General features: G+C 39.7%; 1 protein-coding gene across 1 annotated transcript in view; it reads right to left on the bottom strand.

Moving 5' to 3' along the window:
- LOC121944039 (breakpoint cluster region protein) overlaps positions 1-13,915 on the bottom strand; it is a 39,762-nt gene that overhangs the window by 16,846 nt on the left and 9,001 nt on the right. Inside the window, exons 2-5 of the mRNA XM_042487707.2 lie at positions 5,064-5,245; positions 2,887-2,991; positions 1,091-1,276; positions 73-180 (exon numbers count right to left, since the gene is read on the bottom strand). Coding sequence (XP_042343641.2) covers positions 73-180; positions 1,091-1,276; positions 2,887-2,991; positions 5,064-5,245 — 581 coding nt within the window. The remainder of the gene's footprint in view (positions 1-72; positions 181-1,090; positions 1,277-2,886; positions 2,992-5,063; positions 5,246-13,915) is intronic.

Consider the following 13,915-nt stretch of genomic DNA (forward strand, 5'->3'; position numbering starts at 1 on the left):
TTGTCTCGGGCAGCTGTGCAACATCAAATACTTGCCTGCCGCAGTCCCGCTGTGTGTAGCGTGATTACATACCTCAGATATCTCTGCAAACTGAGCGTTTGCCTGGCAGCACTTGTCCGCTGTCTCCACAGCGACCTTATAGTTATCCACAAAGGCCCGGTACACTCCAAGCTGGCTCGCCTACAGGGCACACGTAGAGCACAGATTAGACTCATTCTAACAGAGAGGGTAGATTTTACTAGTCTGCCACTGGATAGTTTGCAGAGTCCTTGTTTGCTGTGCTGAGGCGTGAGTTAGCATACCACAAGAAGGATTCATGCAGCTGAGTTTGACTATGATTGCTTACGTGTCTATATATGAATCCATGTATGCGTATGTGCGTTTCATCTTTTTCATCCAGCAGCAAACCCAGAGGTAGCTTTTATTCAGCGACCTCCTATAGTGTTTTGTTCCCCTTTAATGCCTGTAATGTGGTGAAGCGAGGCTTTTATCTGGCCGGGGGATGACTCCAGGCAGTCTACTCACATGTGCACTGCAAGATCCACTGAGCATTACAAACAGCCAAGACTCCCACCTTTTCCCCCCTGAAATCCCCCTTTAAACTATCATTAATGATCAAGGCATGACGTATAAGGAGTGCTATAATTAGTTTCTGAAAGTTACTGACATGACAAATCGTGGTCTGTTTGATCAAAAGCCAACTTACAATTTGACGCTGTGAGGTTTCATGTTATTTGATGCTTGGTCTTCTTATTCAAAGAGGTTAAATCAGCTGAGGAGATTGCTATCCTGTACATTGTTTGGTAGCTACTATACAATCATATTACAGTTAAACAACTGTTCAGAGGGTTCAAATCAAACAATTATTATAACATTTCATACATATCACCCCATCAGACACTTTTTTTTTCCACTGCTCTTTGATTTCCTGGCTTTTATTACTGGGTGACTTCTCTTTTGCTGTGTTCAAGTCAGGCCAAAAGACGTGGAAAAACAGGTTTCTGAAACATTGTCATGACATGTTTTCCTCCAAACTTATTCAACCATAAAAAATCTAAGTCTGAAGTTAACAAGAATTTCATCAGCATACCAGTTTCTGGAAGAGGTCACCCACACACTGCTGGTGGCCCCAGTCCTGGACTCTGGGCAGCAGAGCGTCATAGAAGTCCTTGTGGATCTCATGAAGCTCTGGCACTTTGAAGAAGATAGTCTCTATCTGCTGGATGGTCAGCATCGGTTGGGAAGTTGTGGCTGCGGCCCTCAGAGGCTTCATGGGCTGGATAAATAATCACAGAATGATGCTGTTGTAGAAACATGTTTTTTCCATTAACACAAGGGTCAAAACACTGATTCAAAGTGTGTGTTTTTTTTTTTTTTTAAGAGAAAAACTCTCACTGATCAGCAGCCACTGTAACAATAAGTAGCAAAAGAGGATAATGGTGAAATGATTAAATGTAGTGATACATACTGTAGTACTAACAGAGAAATGATTCAAATGTTAAATGATTCAATAATGTCAGTAACTTGCAAACAATCTATCAAAAGTTTGCTAAAGTTAGCTAAAATAAGCTGTGAGCAGGGGTTGGTTTTTCATCAGTTATGGATTCATCTTTTCATTTGTAAGAGGAAGAATGTGTAATTTCTTCTTTCAAAAATGAGACGGTATCACAAACTGACGCAGTAATCTCAGCTACACAGCAAATCTTCCAAAACATTAGCTAATTTTAGCTAATATAAGCTACAGTTTACCAGACTGACTAACGCCGTAGTCGCAGAACCTCTTTCTTAAAATGAGCAAAGACGTGTTTTATCATTTATAAAACCAACTTTTGATTTGTAAGGCGAAATATGTGTTATTTCTTCTTTGAAAAATGAGATAGTTTCACAAACTGACTAAGAAATGTCAGTTATATAGCCAATCTTGCAAAGGTTTGCTAACATTAGCTAACGTCAGCTAACATAAGCAATTAAACTGAGGGAGGGTGTGTTTTTAAATCATTTATGAATTATTCTTTCCATTAGTAGGAGGAAGAATGTATTATTCTTCTTTCCAAACTTTACATTAGAAACTGACTCTGCAAATGACGCAGTAATATCTAGCAAAGATTTGTAGCATTGGCTAATGTTTGCTAACATATCTTACTAGACAGACTAACACTGTAGTCGCAGAACCACTTTGTGTATTTACTATTTACTTACTGAGCAAAGGCATAATTCATAACTTAAGAATTCACCTTTTAATTTGTAAGAGAAAGAAGGAGTTATATTTTCTTTTAAAAATGATTTTCCCAAACACACCCAGTAATATCAGTCTACATCTAGCAAGCATTTGCTAACATTATCTAACCTTAGCTAACATAGGCTACATCTGAACCAGACTGATGCTTTAGCTGCAAAATCCCTTCCTGTATCAAATAGAGCAAAGCCGTGTTTTATCACTTATATGAAAACTTTTAATTTGAATTTCAAAAGACAATTCAAACTGACTCAGCAATTTTTAATAACATGGCATTATCTACTGTTTGCTAAATAAATTATCTAATGTTAGCCACCACAATCTAATAGTCAAACAAATAACGACTGAGTCTGCAAATCCCTGAAGGGAAAATGGGGTAAGCATGTGATGTATTGCTTAAGAAGTAAACATTACATTTTTAAGGGGAAGAGTATGTTATTTTTCTATCGAATAGTAAGAAAAATATACAACACACAAGGAGTCAAAGAAAAATCATATTTAAGATGCTAGCTGTAGTAGCATTCTTTCAGTGTCTTAAACTAATTTAGATTCTTTTTCATAGGCTTGCAAAAAGCCTGGGAAATTATTTTGTCCGTGTGTGTGTGTGCGCGCGAGCACGTGCATGTGTGTGTGTTGTAAATTACACATACTATCAGTAGAGCCTCCAGGTGGCTGAGATAGGTCTCCTCGCTGGCCAGGATCCCGGACAGAACCCACTTTCTCATCTCCAGCCCCTTCTCCTGATCCAACTCCACCTAAAACAAACATGTTGGAGAGAGAAAACAACCATCAAACATGAAGAACAGACATTCTCCAACACAAAAAGCTCTGGATGAAAACATGATATGTAAACTATGATGGGTTTGATCTATGATGAAACCTCCCCTATACCTCTGCAGGCTGCAGATATTGTTGTTGTGGGATTAGGGATGGACCAGATTTGATTAAACTCTGTAGGAGTTTTACATTCCAAGAGGCCTGCACCAGAGACTCCTAGCATCTAAAGGAAGATGAATGTGTTCCTGGTCTAGGAGTTGTTATTCCAAACAGGTCAGAGCCATCAGTCATCCTGGTGTGGACACTGGAGCATCGAGGAAGGCTGTATCAAGCTCTGCCATTATATTAACTATAAAGCTGTATGCTGAAAAAACCACCCACCCTCCACCATGAATTAGGCTTTGAAGATCACCAAGTTTACACATCAGAGGATAAGAATACCACAAACAGGACGGGAACAGAGCAGAGGGAGAGGGGGAGCTGGGGTCTCTTTTGAACATCTGTTTGCCCACAGTGTGTAGCATGTATGGTGTTTGTTAGCAGTGTCCTGCCTCACACTAAAGAACATTAACATCTGGGAGCTGTATGATCAACTTCTGGATGCATCAGCTGACTGAATGCCTGGCTGAAGGGCTTTTACTCTTCATACAGTACACCACTCAGCCTGTAAAAAAGTTGTATAATATCTTTTACGGCTGTTGAGGATGTTTCCAAAGTCTAAGAAAATAACCTTGATGATATCATCTGGGTCATCTAAGACTGGGGTTAGAGACAATAATTTTACCAGTTGGAATTTGAAACTGCTAAGAAGACTGGCAGCATGTACTGTACATGCCATGTTTAATATTTTATTCTTATTATATAGACTTCCCCAAGGCCACATTATACATAGACATAAGATCTCATTCCACTGCTATGCTGATGACAAACAGCTGTGTCTCCCTGTAAAGCCCACCAATACTCCAAACCTCACTAACTTTACAAACTGTCTAACAGATATTAAAATGGATGTTTGCAATTTTTTTCAATAAAACTCCTTAAAAACTGAAATTAGTATCTTCTTTTAATCATTTCTAAAGATCTGTCTTTATCGATAGGCTATTCTACATTTACTCCTTTATTCTATTTTTTGATTTGTTTTTATTCTTAATCTGTGAGTTACACTGTACCTAACTCATCACATTGCACTTAAATCTTGTACTGCTCTGTTTTGGTTATAAATTCATCAGTCGCTTTTACATGTTTTGTGTTGTATCTAAGGTTTTGAATTATCTATTGTTCTTACAATGCTGCTCCTGTGTGTGTGTGTCTGTGAGTTGCGACACTGTTTTTGATAAGCGCTGTACAAAAAAACTGAATTATTATTATTTATTATATTGCATTATTGGCCAATTGTCAGATTTTGCAGGCAATGCAGTGTTTGGTTTTATAGCACAGAACGTGAAGGGGACACTGTTCTTCCAGTACAAACCCAGATTTTAGAGTATCTGAGTGTGTCTAGCAGGTTTGACACTTTAATGCACATCTAGCAACGCCACACAGGAACAGAATAAAAATGAGCAATATCTTGACAAGGTTGATGGGAAAATGTTGGTGTAAATCTGTGAAACACTTCAGTAAAGCCCTGAGACTGATTTGAAATATGCGAGAGCTGAGATATCTCTATGACTTTGGTCCAATTTATTTAAAATAATCACATTAAGCAGTAAAAACAGTTTGACTTGAGATCAACTTGCAGGCTTAAACAAATGATCTGCATTTGTTTTGAGAAAGAATGCTGGGATTGATTTGGTTCTTTTACACCAACACTTAGACAGTAGAAGAAGCAATGCCAAGCTGTAATAACAACTTCTCATCACACAATGAGAAGCCAAAGCTAAAAGTGTTGGATGGTGTGTGGAGAGAGGACAGTGAAGGACAATGCAGCAGCCAGGGAACAACAGCAGAGCAGCCAGAGGAAGATGAAGGAGAGAACAGCAGCAGCACTGCGCTCTGAGAGACACAGTTAACGTGTCAGACGAGTTGGTGGGAGTTGACCCAGTAACATTACCGACAGCGTGGACTCCAGAGAGCCTGAGGACTGGGTGTCTCGGCTGCTCCTGCTCTTGGAGCGGAGGCGCGGCGAGGAGGTTGGGGATCCGGTGAAGGATAGAGTGTCGTGTCGAGGCTGGTGTTCCTCGGAGTGCTCCAGGTCATAGCCATATGACGGAGGGGTCTCATTGTAGGGAGGCTCTGTGAGAAACAAAGGACAATGGTCACATGATTTGTGTCATTAAACTGTTAAGGCGTGTAGTAAACATGGAGAAGCATCATGGGAAATGCAACCTACTGAAACATCATTTTGGTTGGTATTCAAATAATGGGTTAATTGGGATGAAAGTGCACAGGGCTCAATTCACTGTTAACCCTAAGAAACCTAAAATATATCAAATAAATGAATATATATCTTGAAATGTTCAGCGCTATTTTACATCATTCTCTTGTTTGTTTTGGGGTTTTTTACTTTTATTTTTCTATATTTTTTGTTTATTTTCAGGTGTTTTTCTTTTGACCTTTTTACTAATTTCTTGCGAGATTTTAGGCCATGACTTGTTTAGTTGCTCATTACCCCAGATGCCTTGAGTGTGTTAATCCAGATGTGACTTCATTGTCTTAAATGGTAAGTTTCAGTTTTTATTTTGTCTGCTCCCTGTATAGAAGCCTAAAAATATCTACTCAGATTGACTATAAACACTAAGCAGCGTTCTGTCTTTTACTGCCATTTGTCTTTATATCTAATCCTCTTTTAACCTTCATAAATAAACCTGTGACCTACACAAATCTACCTCACAGCCCGTGCCAGCCACAGAGGGCTCGTGCCAGGCAAGAAGATAAGCCTGGGAAACTGCAGGGGCACCGCACGTGCTCCGCTCATGCCAGCCTTGTTGTACAGTGTGCCTTAAGCATCAGAGAGAATCTGAAACGCGTGGCAGTAACCTGGTATAATAGTCACTCTGTGTCTACTAATCAAAGAGATTTTAAGGTTTAGAAAGCAGCATGGATCTTCCAGAAAATAGAAAAAAAAAAAAAAACCGAGCAGAAGGGACGTTCAGTCTGGGACTAGAAACCCACATGTTTCACACCACGCTGACAGAGGAAGTGCCAGAAACAAGTGGAACAAGTCAGAAATACATGTTGCTCTCATCATCCCTGCAATTTCTGACTTTCAAGACACCCTGAAGATGAGGATCAACAGGCTCTGTATCCTGTAATTACTGTCAGCCACCCCTGACTCACCAGCACTTATCATCATTATTATCATTATCGTTGTCAAGGATGTGGCAAATGCACAAAAGCCATCCCAACCAGCTGCAATAAAAAAAATAAACCAGACACGTCTAGAAATGCGGAGTTAAGTATGTTAAGACGAAGCTACAAAACGGGTTCATCTCAGCTTAAAAACAGGAAAAAGAGGATTCCGGAAACCAGGGGCAGGATAAAGCCGAGTCACCCTGGAGAGGCCTGGAAAGACAGGCGGGCTGACAGGATGACATCCACAGAGGAGGCCGTGACAAAGGACTCAAACAAATACACAGAGGCAGAGAGCTGTATTGACTGCTCGGGCAAGAGACTACTGCAAGCCAAACAGCTTCAGAGCACAGGGGAAGTCCATGTGAAAGGCCACTCTGTGTTCCAGAGAGATTATACATCAGCCCCGGCACTGGATGAATAACACATCCTCTCTCGGGCAGCGGCCTCGGACCCACAAACTATCTGCTTCCAGGAAAAAAAGAAACAGTCAGAGGGTGGAAAAGAAAACACTACAAGACAAAAATAAATTAAGAGGAGGATTTACAAATGTTTTTTTGAGTCTATAATACAGAGCCATTTGTGTCTTTTATGGGGACGTTTGTAAATTTTGGCTGTGCTAAGTGTGAGAAAGTGGGCATGACAATAGATCCTAAGTTAGCAGTGATGTTGGAGCGATCACAAACTGCTACTGAGGAAGTGTCCAGGCAGGTCTGTCCGGAAAATTCAGCAATTCATCTGCTTCATAGCGGAAACAGGCTCTTTACACAAGGTCATCTTTTCACAAACAGCTCCCTCTCCCACTCCTAACGCACACAGTCAGCTATTGATCACAGCTATCACATTTACATTCCAGCTAACTGATGCCTTTTGCAGTTAAATATTTTATCTTCTGCACTTTCAGATAGCATATTTTACTTTGTACAATAAAATCTCACTCAAAATACAAGTCTATTTCATCTCTGACACAGTTCTTCTGGCTTGATTGTTTTCCGCCGTGTTTGTCTCTGTGCAGCCTGTTTTCATGTCTTTTGTTTGTCCTGATTGTGAAACCTTTTTAACAAGACCTGAACAAATAAACCAAAGTACACACTGCTCTTTTTCGAATCTCAAACAACTTGTAAAACCGGTGTAGAGCTGTTACATAGAACAGCAAGACATACACAGTTTTAGAGGCTGATACAAAAATTGCTATTTTGGAGTTTAATATATGTCACATGGAACTGATTTGGAAACTATAAACAACACTACAATTACTACAAAAATATATTAAAGCTGAGATATAAATGATAAGACTCAAGCCGATTTGCCTGACCCATGCACGGCTGCTGCGGCTGGCCCCTAGCCACCTGTCATTTTGCAAAAGTGGCCCCTGGGCAAAGCAAGTTGAGAGTCCCTGCCATATTCTAACCATCAACCAAACTCAGTTACATTTTTTGAGCATTAAAGATGAAAAACAGTCACATTTTATTTTCTTAAATTAAATATAAAATTGCTGTTAAATTTTCAGCACATTGGATCTCTCAGTAAAGGTTTGCTCAGCAGTGCCAGGTATTGCATTTTTATGGAGAATATTGAGTCCTTAAAGCAGTTATATTTGAAGCAGGGTTACCCACACATTCATTTATTTGTGGCAGCCAGCAACAATAAATACATCTGCTATCGCAAAAATCTTTTCTATTTTTGGAGCTGGACCGCTCATTAGGAGCGCTACTGGAATACGTATACCATTCTGTTATGAACTGCACCAGACTTTCGGAGTGCAGAGTGTACTCTGGGCACAGATGGAGCAGCCGAATATCAGGAGCCGTGAAAGTGAAACTTAACTGCTGATTCTACCAGGTCTACATATTTGCATTCAGTCACACCTCTACTTGTCCATTGATCTGATCAGCTGTGAACGGATCGACAGATCAATTATACTGCCCAGGAAAAAAAAGAACTCATGGCGTTCTCCATCTGTGCTGCGTTCACAAATCTGAAAAAAATAAATAAACTCCGATTTGTAGACGTAAACACTTCATCCTATTATAAAATGCCCCATACGCCAATAAATATTACAGAGGATATGACCTCAGTGTCCTCAATGGTAGCTGAAGCCTTATAAACAGACTGAACTTCAATCAAAAATACTTTTTTTTTTAATAACAAAATTGCCTCTGTACCACAATGTCTTATTACTTATTGACCAGCACATACACTAATACATATATATTAGTCATACACTGGATTCAGCTAATCTTAATGACTTGACAAATGTATCAAGTATCTATTAAATAGTCAGTCCAGAGTGAAAAAAAATGCTCCATAACAAAGTGTTAATAGTAGAGGCTACATATCAGAAGTCACAGTGAAGAGACAATATTGTTTTCTTGTTTCCACTATGTAGTAACTGATAAGTGATCATTTACAAAAAAGCAAAGTATTCCAGGAGCTATCCTTTCAGATCCACAGTATGTCCTAACTGTCCCATACCCAACTAGCTGCAGCTTAAAATGGTTTCTGTGCAATAGAGCTGTAATAAATACATTCTAATGATATTACATAAGACAGTTGAGCCCAACAGCTGCAGTTGTGAGCTGCCGTGGATCAGAGAGAAGCTGATTTTGTTTTGGACTATCTCCGAACCCGGTAATTCTGTGTTTTTCAAGAATTTAATTTGTCTTTATTCCCACATGCCATGGCTTTATAGATGTCAGATTACTGCAAATCATTATCAGAAAAAAGCAAGATTATGATCGGAATCACCTTTTAATGCAAAATACACAGTGTGTTTGATTTACCACACTGAACACCCCGACTAAAAATAGAACTCAAGGATATATAAAGACTCAGCCAAAAAACTGGCTCTTAACTTTCCAGTCCCCTTCTGGACAACCATCAATCATCATGAAACACTTTTCCTTCCTCCAGCATGCAAACACGAGCCACGTTCACGAGACAAACACAGCAGTTCACACTGGGGACATGTTGGATGTCCTATTGATGACAAAGCAAAGACACATTCAAAGCCCTAATCCTAATCCATGGAGATGAACTACGATAAACAGGCAGAGAGCGAGTGACAGATGTGCAGCTGAGACAGTATCACAGCATCAGAGATCCACCATCACAGAAATAATCAGAAAGTCTTATTTCACAACATGAGACCAACACGCACTATCAAAACCAGAGTAAGTGTCCCTTGGGAGGCTTTTATGAATATTTATGTTTTTATGTTTGGAATGAAAGCTTGTGTTTGGTTTCCAAATGACATCATCACGTGGCACGGACAAAAAAAAGCACCGCCTTTAACTTCCCAGCAGGATATCTGAATATGCAAAATGAGCTTGATTTTGGATGTGGAATCAACCCAAAGTGGGAAGTTTCAATCAGAGAAACAGGCCTTGGATCCAACTGGACCTCAATTTAACTAATTTGTTGAAAAAAATAAAATATCAATTCTATTCCACTGATGGGAAAAGATTCAGACAGCAATTCCCACAAATAAAAATCAAATAGCAAAGAGGTCTATTGATTTGTCCCAGAAAGAGCTGGAACTAGAATAGTAGCACCCATAATTTCCCATTTCCCCAGTGGGAAAAGACTCAGTGGTGCCCAGCCTGGCACACTGACTGATCACTGATCAGTGTGTTTAAACAGCTCAAGGGGGACAGACTCCAACAAAGAGGAAGGAACCAGAGCCCACTTATTGTTCCCCGCTGTGAACATATTGACATCCACACAAAGATCGGTCAGCTGATGGACCGAATTTAGATTACAAGCTCCCAGAAATAAACACCAAATGGCAAATGTGTTGATCGATCCAGCTCAGAAACGGCTGCAACTGACATTTAAGCATCTATAATTCACCACAGATTCAAAAAAAGGTACAATGAAGGACAGCCTCTCTGTCGCCTCTCTAATGGTCGTATAGATCTGGAGAGAAAGGTTGCACCTTTGGTAAAAAGCAGCACAAGATGCCAATGTGTGATGTTGTGAAAAGCTTAGCACCGCTTTATGGCTCCAGCAAATGGATTCTCCTGCGGACTGTGCGGTCACTGGGGAAACAACGTTGGCAGGGAGAGCAAATCGAGGGAAACTGGTTAAAGGGTGATGGCTACGCAGACACTAGTGACCCCAACTTGTGGCCCTTGTAGTTTTCCTCACTTCATGACAAGTGGAAAAATCTTAATAGATTTATCTGTAATGCACTTCACAGGGAAAGCCATTCAAATCTCCAGACTACAAAGAGTCTACTTGAATGCCACCACTGCTGAGGAGGTGATGTGTCACTGATCTACACAGTGACACTCAAATCCTATCAGCACCAAATTTTTTTTATTTCAGTCTCTAAAACTATTTGGTCTTAAACCAAAGTGTTAGACAAATTAAAATAGTGACCTGATGATGGTGATGGATAAAAAGTCAGAGGATCATGCCAGATTGCTTGACAATATCCCCATAGTGATGTCACTCAAAACCAAAAATGTTAATCTCAAGGTGGGGCGTGAAGAAAAGGATAAAGAGGAACATTAAAGTCAGTAGGATTCATCCTCAGGGGACCAAGAATGCCTGTACAATATATGATGGGATTTCAAAAGACTATAAAATAATGGATGTAGCCAACGTAACGTCTCCCACTGGTTCGTGGATCTCACTTTGAATGCTCGAGTTTGGCATTTTAGCCATTGCCACCTTGATATTTTTGGTGAAGTAACCATATTCGAACATTAGAGTGGAGATACACCTATTGTTAGCTGCTAGCTTGGAAGCATGGGGCATTTACAGCTATGGTTAACTTCTATAATGCTAATTTTTGCTCTTAAAAATCAGTCTTCATTCCAACCACTCAAACAAAATGTGCTCACTGGAATATCATCATTATATTGTACAAGCTGAATACCAGACTCCTTTGAGGATCTTTTAGTACAACCAAACACTGAACTATACTTTGTTAGACAATCGAAACCTTACCATTTAACTTTCATGAACTGAAAACTGAAAGAGCAAAAGCAACTGCGAAGTGCGGCTGTCAATGGACATTAAAAACATTCAAACGGGTAAATCATGTGAAAATTCATCCCCACTGTATATAAAGATCAATGACATGACAGCTCCCCCAAAGTGGGGCCAAAATATCTCATTGCCCCTTTGTATCTGAGATATTTTGGCTTCACTTGAGGGTAAGTAGGGGTGTGATGTCCATCTTTATATGGTTGAAATGAGCTATAGAGACCAATAACACTTTTTTGTTTCATGCTGTAAATCTGTGTATATCTGCTGTAAATTTGGGCATTTTAATATGGGGGTAAATGGGGACCGACTCACTCTTTAAGCCAGCCTCAAGTAGTCATTTGAGCAGTTTTTGGCACTTTGGCTTTATTTCTTAGCCCCGGAGGTTGATGCTTGAGCAATTCATGCAATAGTTGTTGAGATATTTCAGTGTAGACCAATGTGATGGACAACCCAACCCAAATCCAAAATTAATCACATGATGTCACTTGACTAATTTTCTCAGACTTCACAAAGGCTCCTCCAGAGCCACAGAAGAAATTAAACAACTGTTTTCACAGGCTGTGTGGTACTACTCCCTGTGGATAGTAAATTGACTTTGACATGTAAAATTGGCAGAGCGTCCCTTTAACCTCATACTGTAACTGGGGCATCTGTTACGCCAAACGCAGACACTGGCTGTGTGTTTTGGCAAACTATAAAAATGTAAGCCAACACATCGTCATCATCACATCCCGGCCCATCTGAAGTGTCTGCTGCACTGAGAGGCCCTTTAAACCACAGGGCTGGCGGAGGCAAGGAGGCCCACCAGCACTCGCCTCTGATCTGTTGTAGGGCAGCCTAAAATTAGTGCCAGTCATTGAGCAGGGTAGGTCAGAGCTGGGCCGCCCAGCCCAGCACACCTACTAATCAGCGTGTGTTGAAATAGCTCAGGGTGGTCAGACGACTGCTTATAATGTGCTGCATAACAGAGAGAATAAAAGCCCAATAATTGTTCCAGTCTGTAAAAAATAAACAGACAATAAAACACATACATGCACTGGCTATACACAGATTATCTTAACTAACACACAAGGAAATAATAGCATATCTCTTATGGTAAAGTAGCTATTTTGTCCTATTTGATTATTTTATAGGGGAATTGTTCTGATTTCACTTGTTTTGAAAAGCTCATAATTCATACTAAAGCCCGACCAGTCTTTAGGATCATATATTATGTCTGTTTTCGACAGTGAACACAACTGCTGAGATGGCTTATTATTGGCAGATGATGTTTAAAAATTTAATCAGCCACATGAAAAATCACGGTGACCTCCAGGTATGATCAAATATTCATTTGCGTGTCTGAATAGAATTAAATATTAGTGAACAGACCTCACCTGATGTGCCTTAATGTGATTGGCTCAGTCATAACCTGCCTAGCAACACAGGTTTTACAGCACATGTGTGCATCTAACAAGATGGTTAAAGGTACAATGTGTAATACCTGACCACATGCTCCAAAGAAATGTAGGCATCTACTACTAGGTCCATACCGTACAGTGATCATCCCTTATAACAAAAAGCCAACTACTAACTGAAAGCAGGAGAAGAATATGACAATTTAGACAAAGATGCTGAAACAGCTGCCCAAAAAAAATCCACTGCTATCTAATAATCTTCATGTGTGACATTAGTTTATAGTTTACATTATAATTAGCTTTGCACAGTTTTAGCGAGACCAATGTAGCAAGAAAACAGCCACATCAAAACCACATAACAACTTCATCTGGAATAGAGCTCGACTGATATATTGGTCAGCTGATTTTATCAGCCCATATTGACCCATCACAGAGATATCACATCAGCTTATATGTTTTCTGATATGTATTATATTAAAAGTTTATTTTTAACAAACATAATATAGAGAACGATGCTTAGGATTATTTGGGATTATCAAATTCCCCGTGAAGTTTACAGTTTCAGTACACTGATGTCATTTTTGACAATAATGTTAAAATCAGTCTCTGGGAACCCGGATCACCAAATACTTTGTTAATATGTAATTTAGAGGGTTTTACGTGCATTATAAGAAGCATCAAAAATGATCAGACATTAGCCTCAATCCAAATTTGAAATACTGGTGTTTTAGTTTTTCACAGTTTCCTGAACTTGATTTGGATGTGGTTATCCCCAATCAATATCATGTAACATAGATATTGGCCAATGTATCAATATGAGAATTTTTTTACTCTCAAATATATATCGACATCAACCCAAAATATCCAGGATAGGTCGGCGCTATATGAGACGTTTTTTGTCACGGTTTGTGTTGTAATTGCACTATATGTTGCGTTAAATAGCCAACCTTAGATGTTGGTTAACGGAGAGAGACATTGGGAGCTCGACATCAGTCCTCATCTCTTTACTCGCCATGCGCTGTATCCAGTGATGGTAAGCCCCACCAGTGTTTACTCCAGTGTTTACTTCAATGTGTATTCTTGTATTGCCTCTTTTTATAGCACTTCTTTTTGTGGATGGTGAACAGGGTTTCTTGCTGCGAGCGGGTGGTTATGTTTACTGAACCATTAACCCGAGGGCTGTACTATCAGAGCAGCTCTACTTCTTGGTCTTCTCATG

The sequence above is a fragment of the Plectropomus leopardus genome, chromosome 4 (genome assembly GCF_026936395.1).
Source record: "Plectropomus leopardus strain MGB_pleo_1.0 chromosome 4, ASM2693639v1, whole genome shotgun sequence".
Classification (NCBI taxonomy): domain Eukaryota; kingdom Metazoa; phylum Chordata; class Actinopteri; order Perciformes; family Serranidae; genus Plectropomus; species Plectropomus leopardus.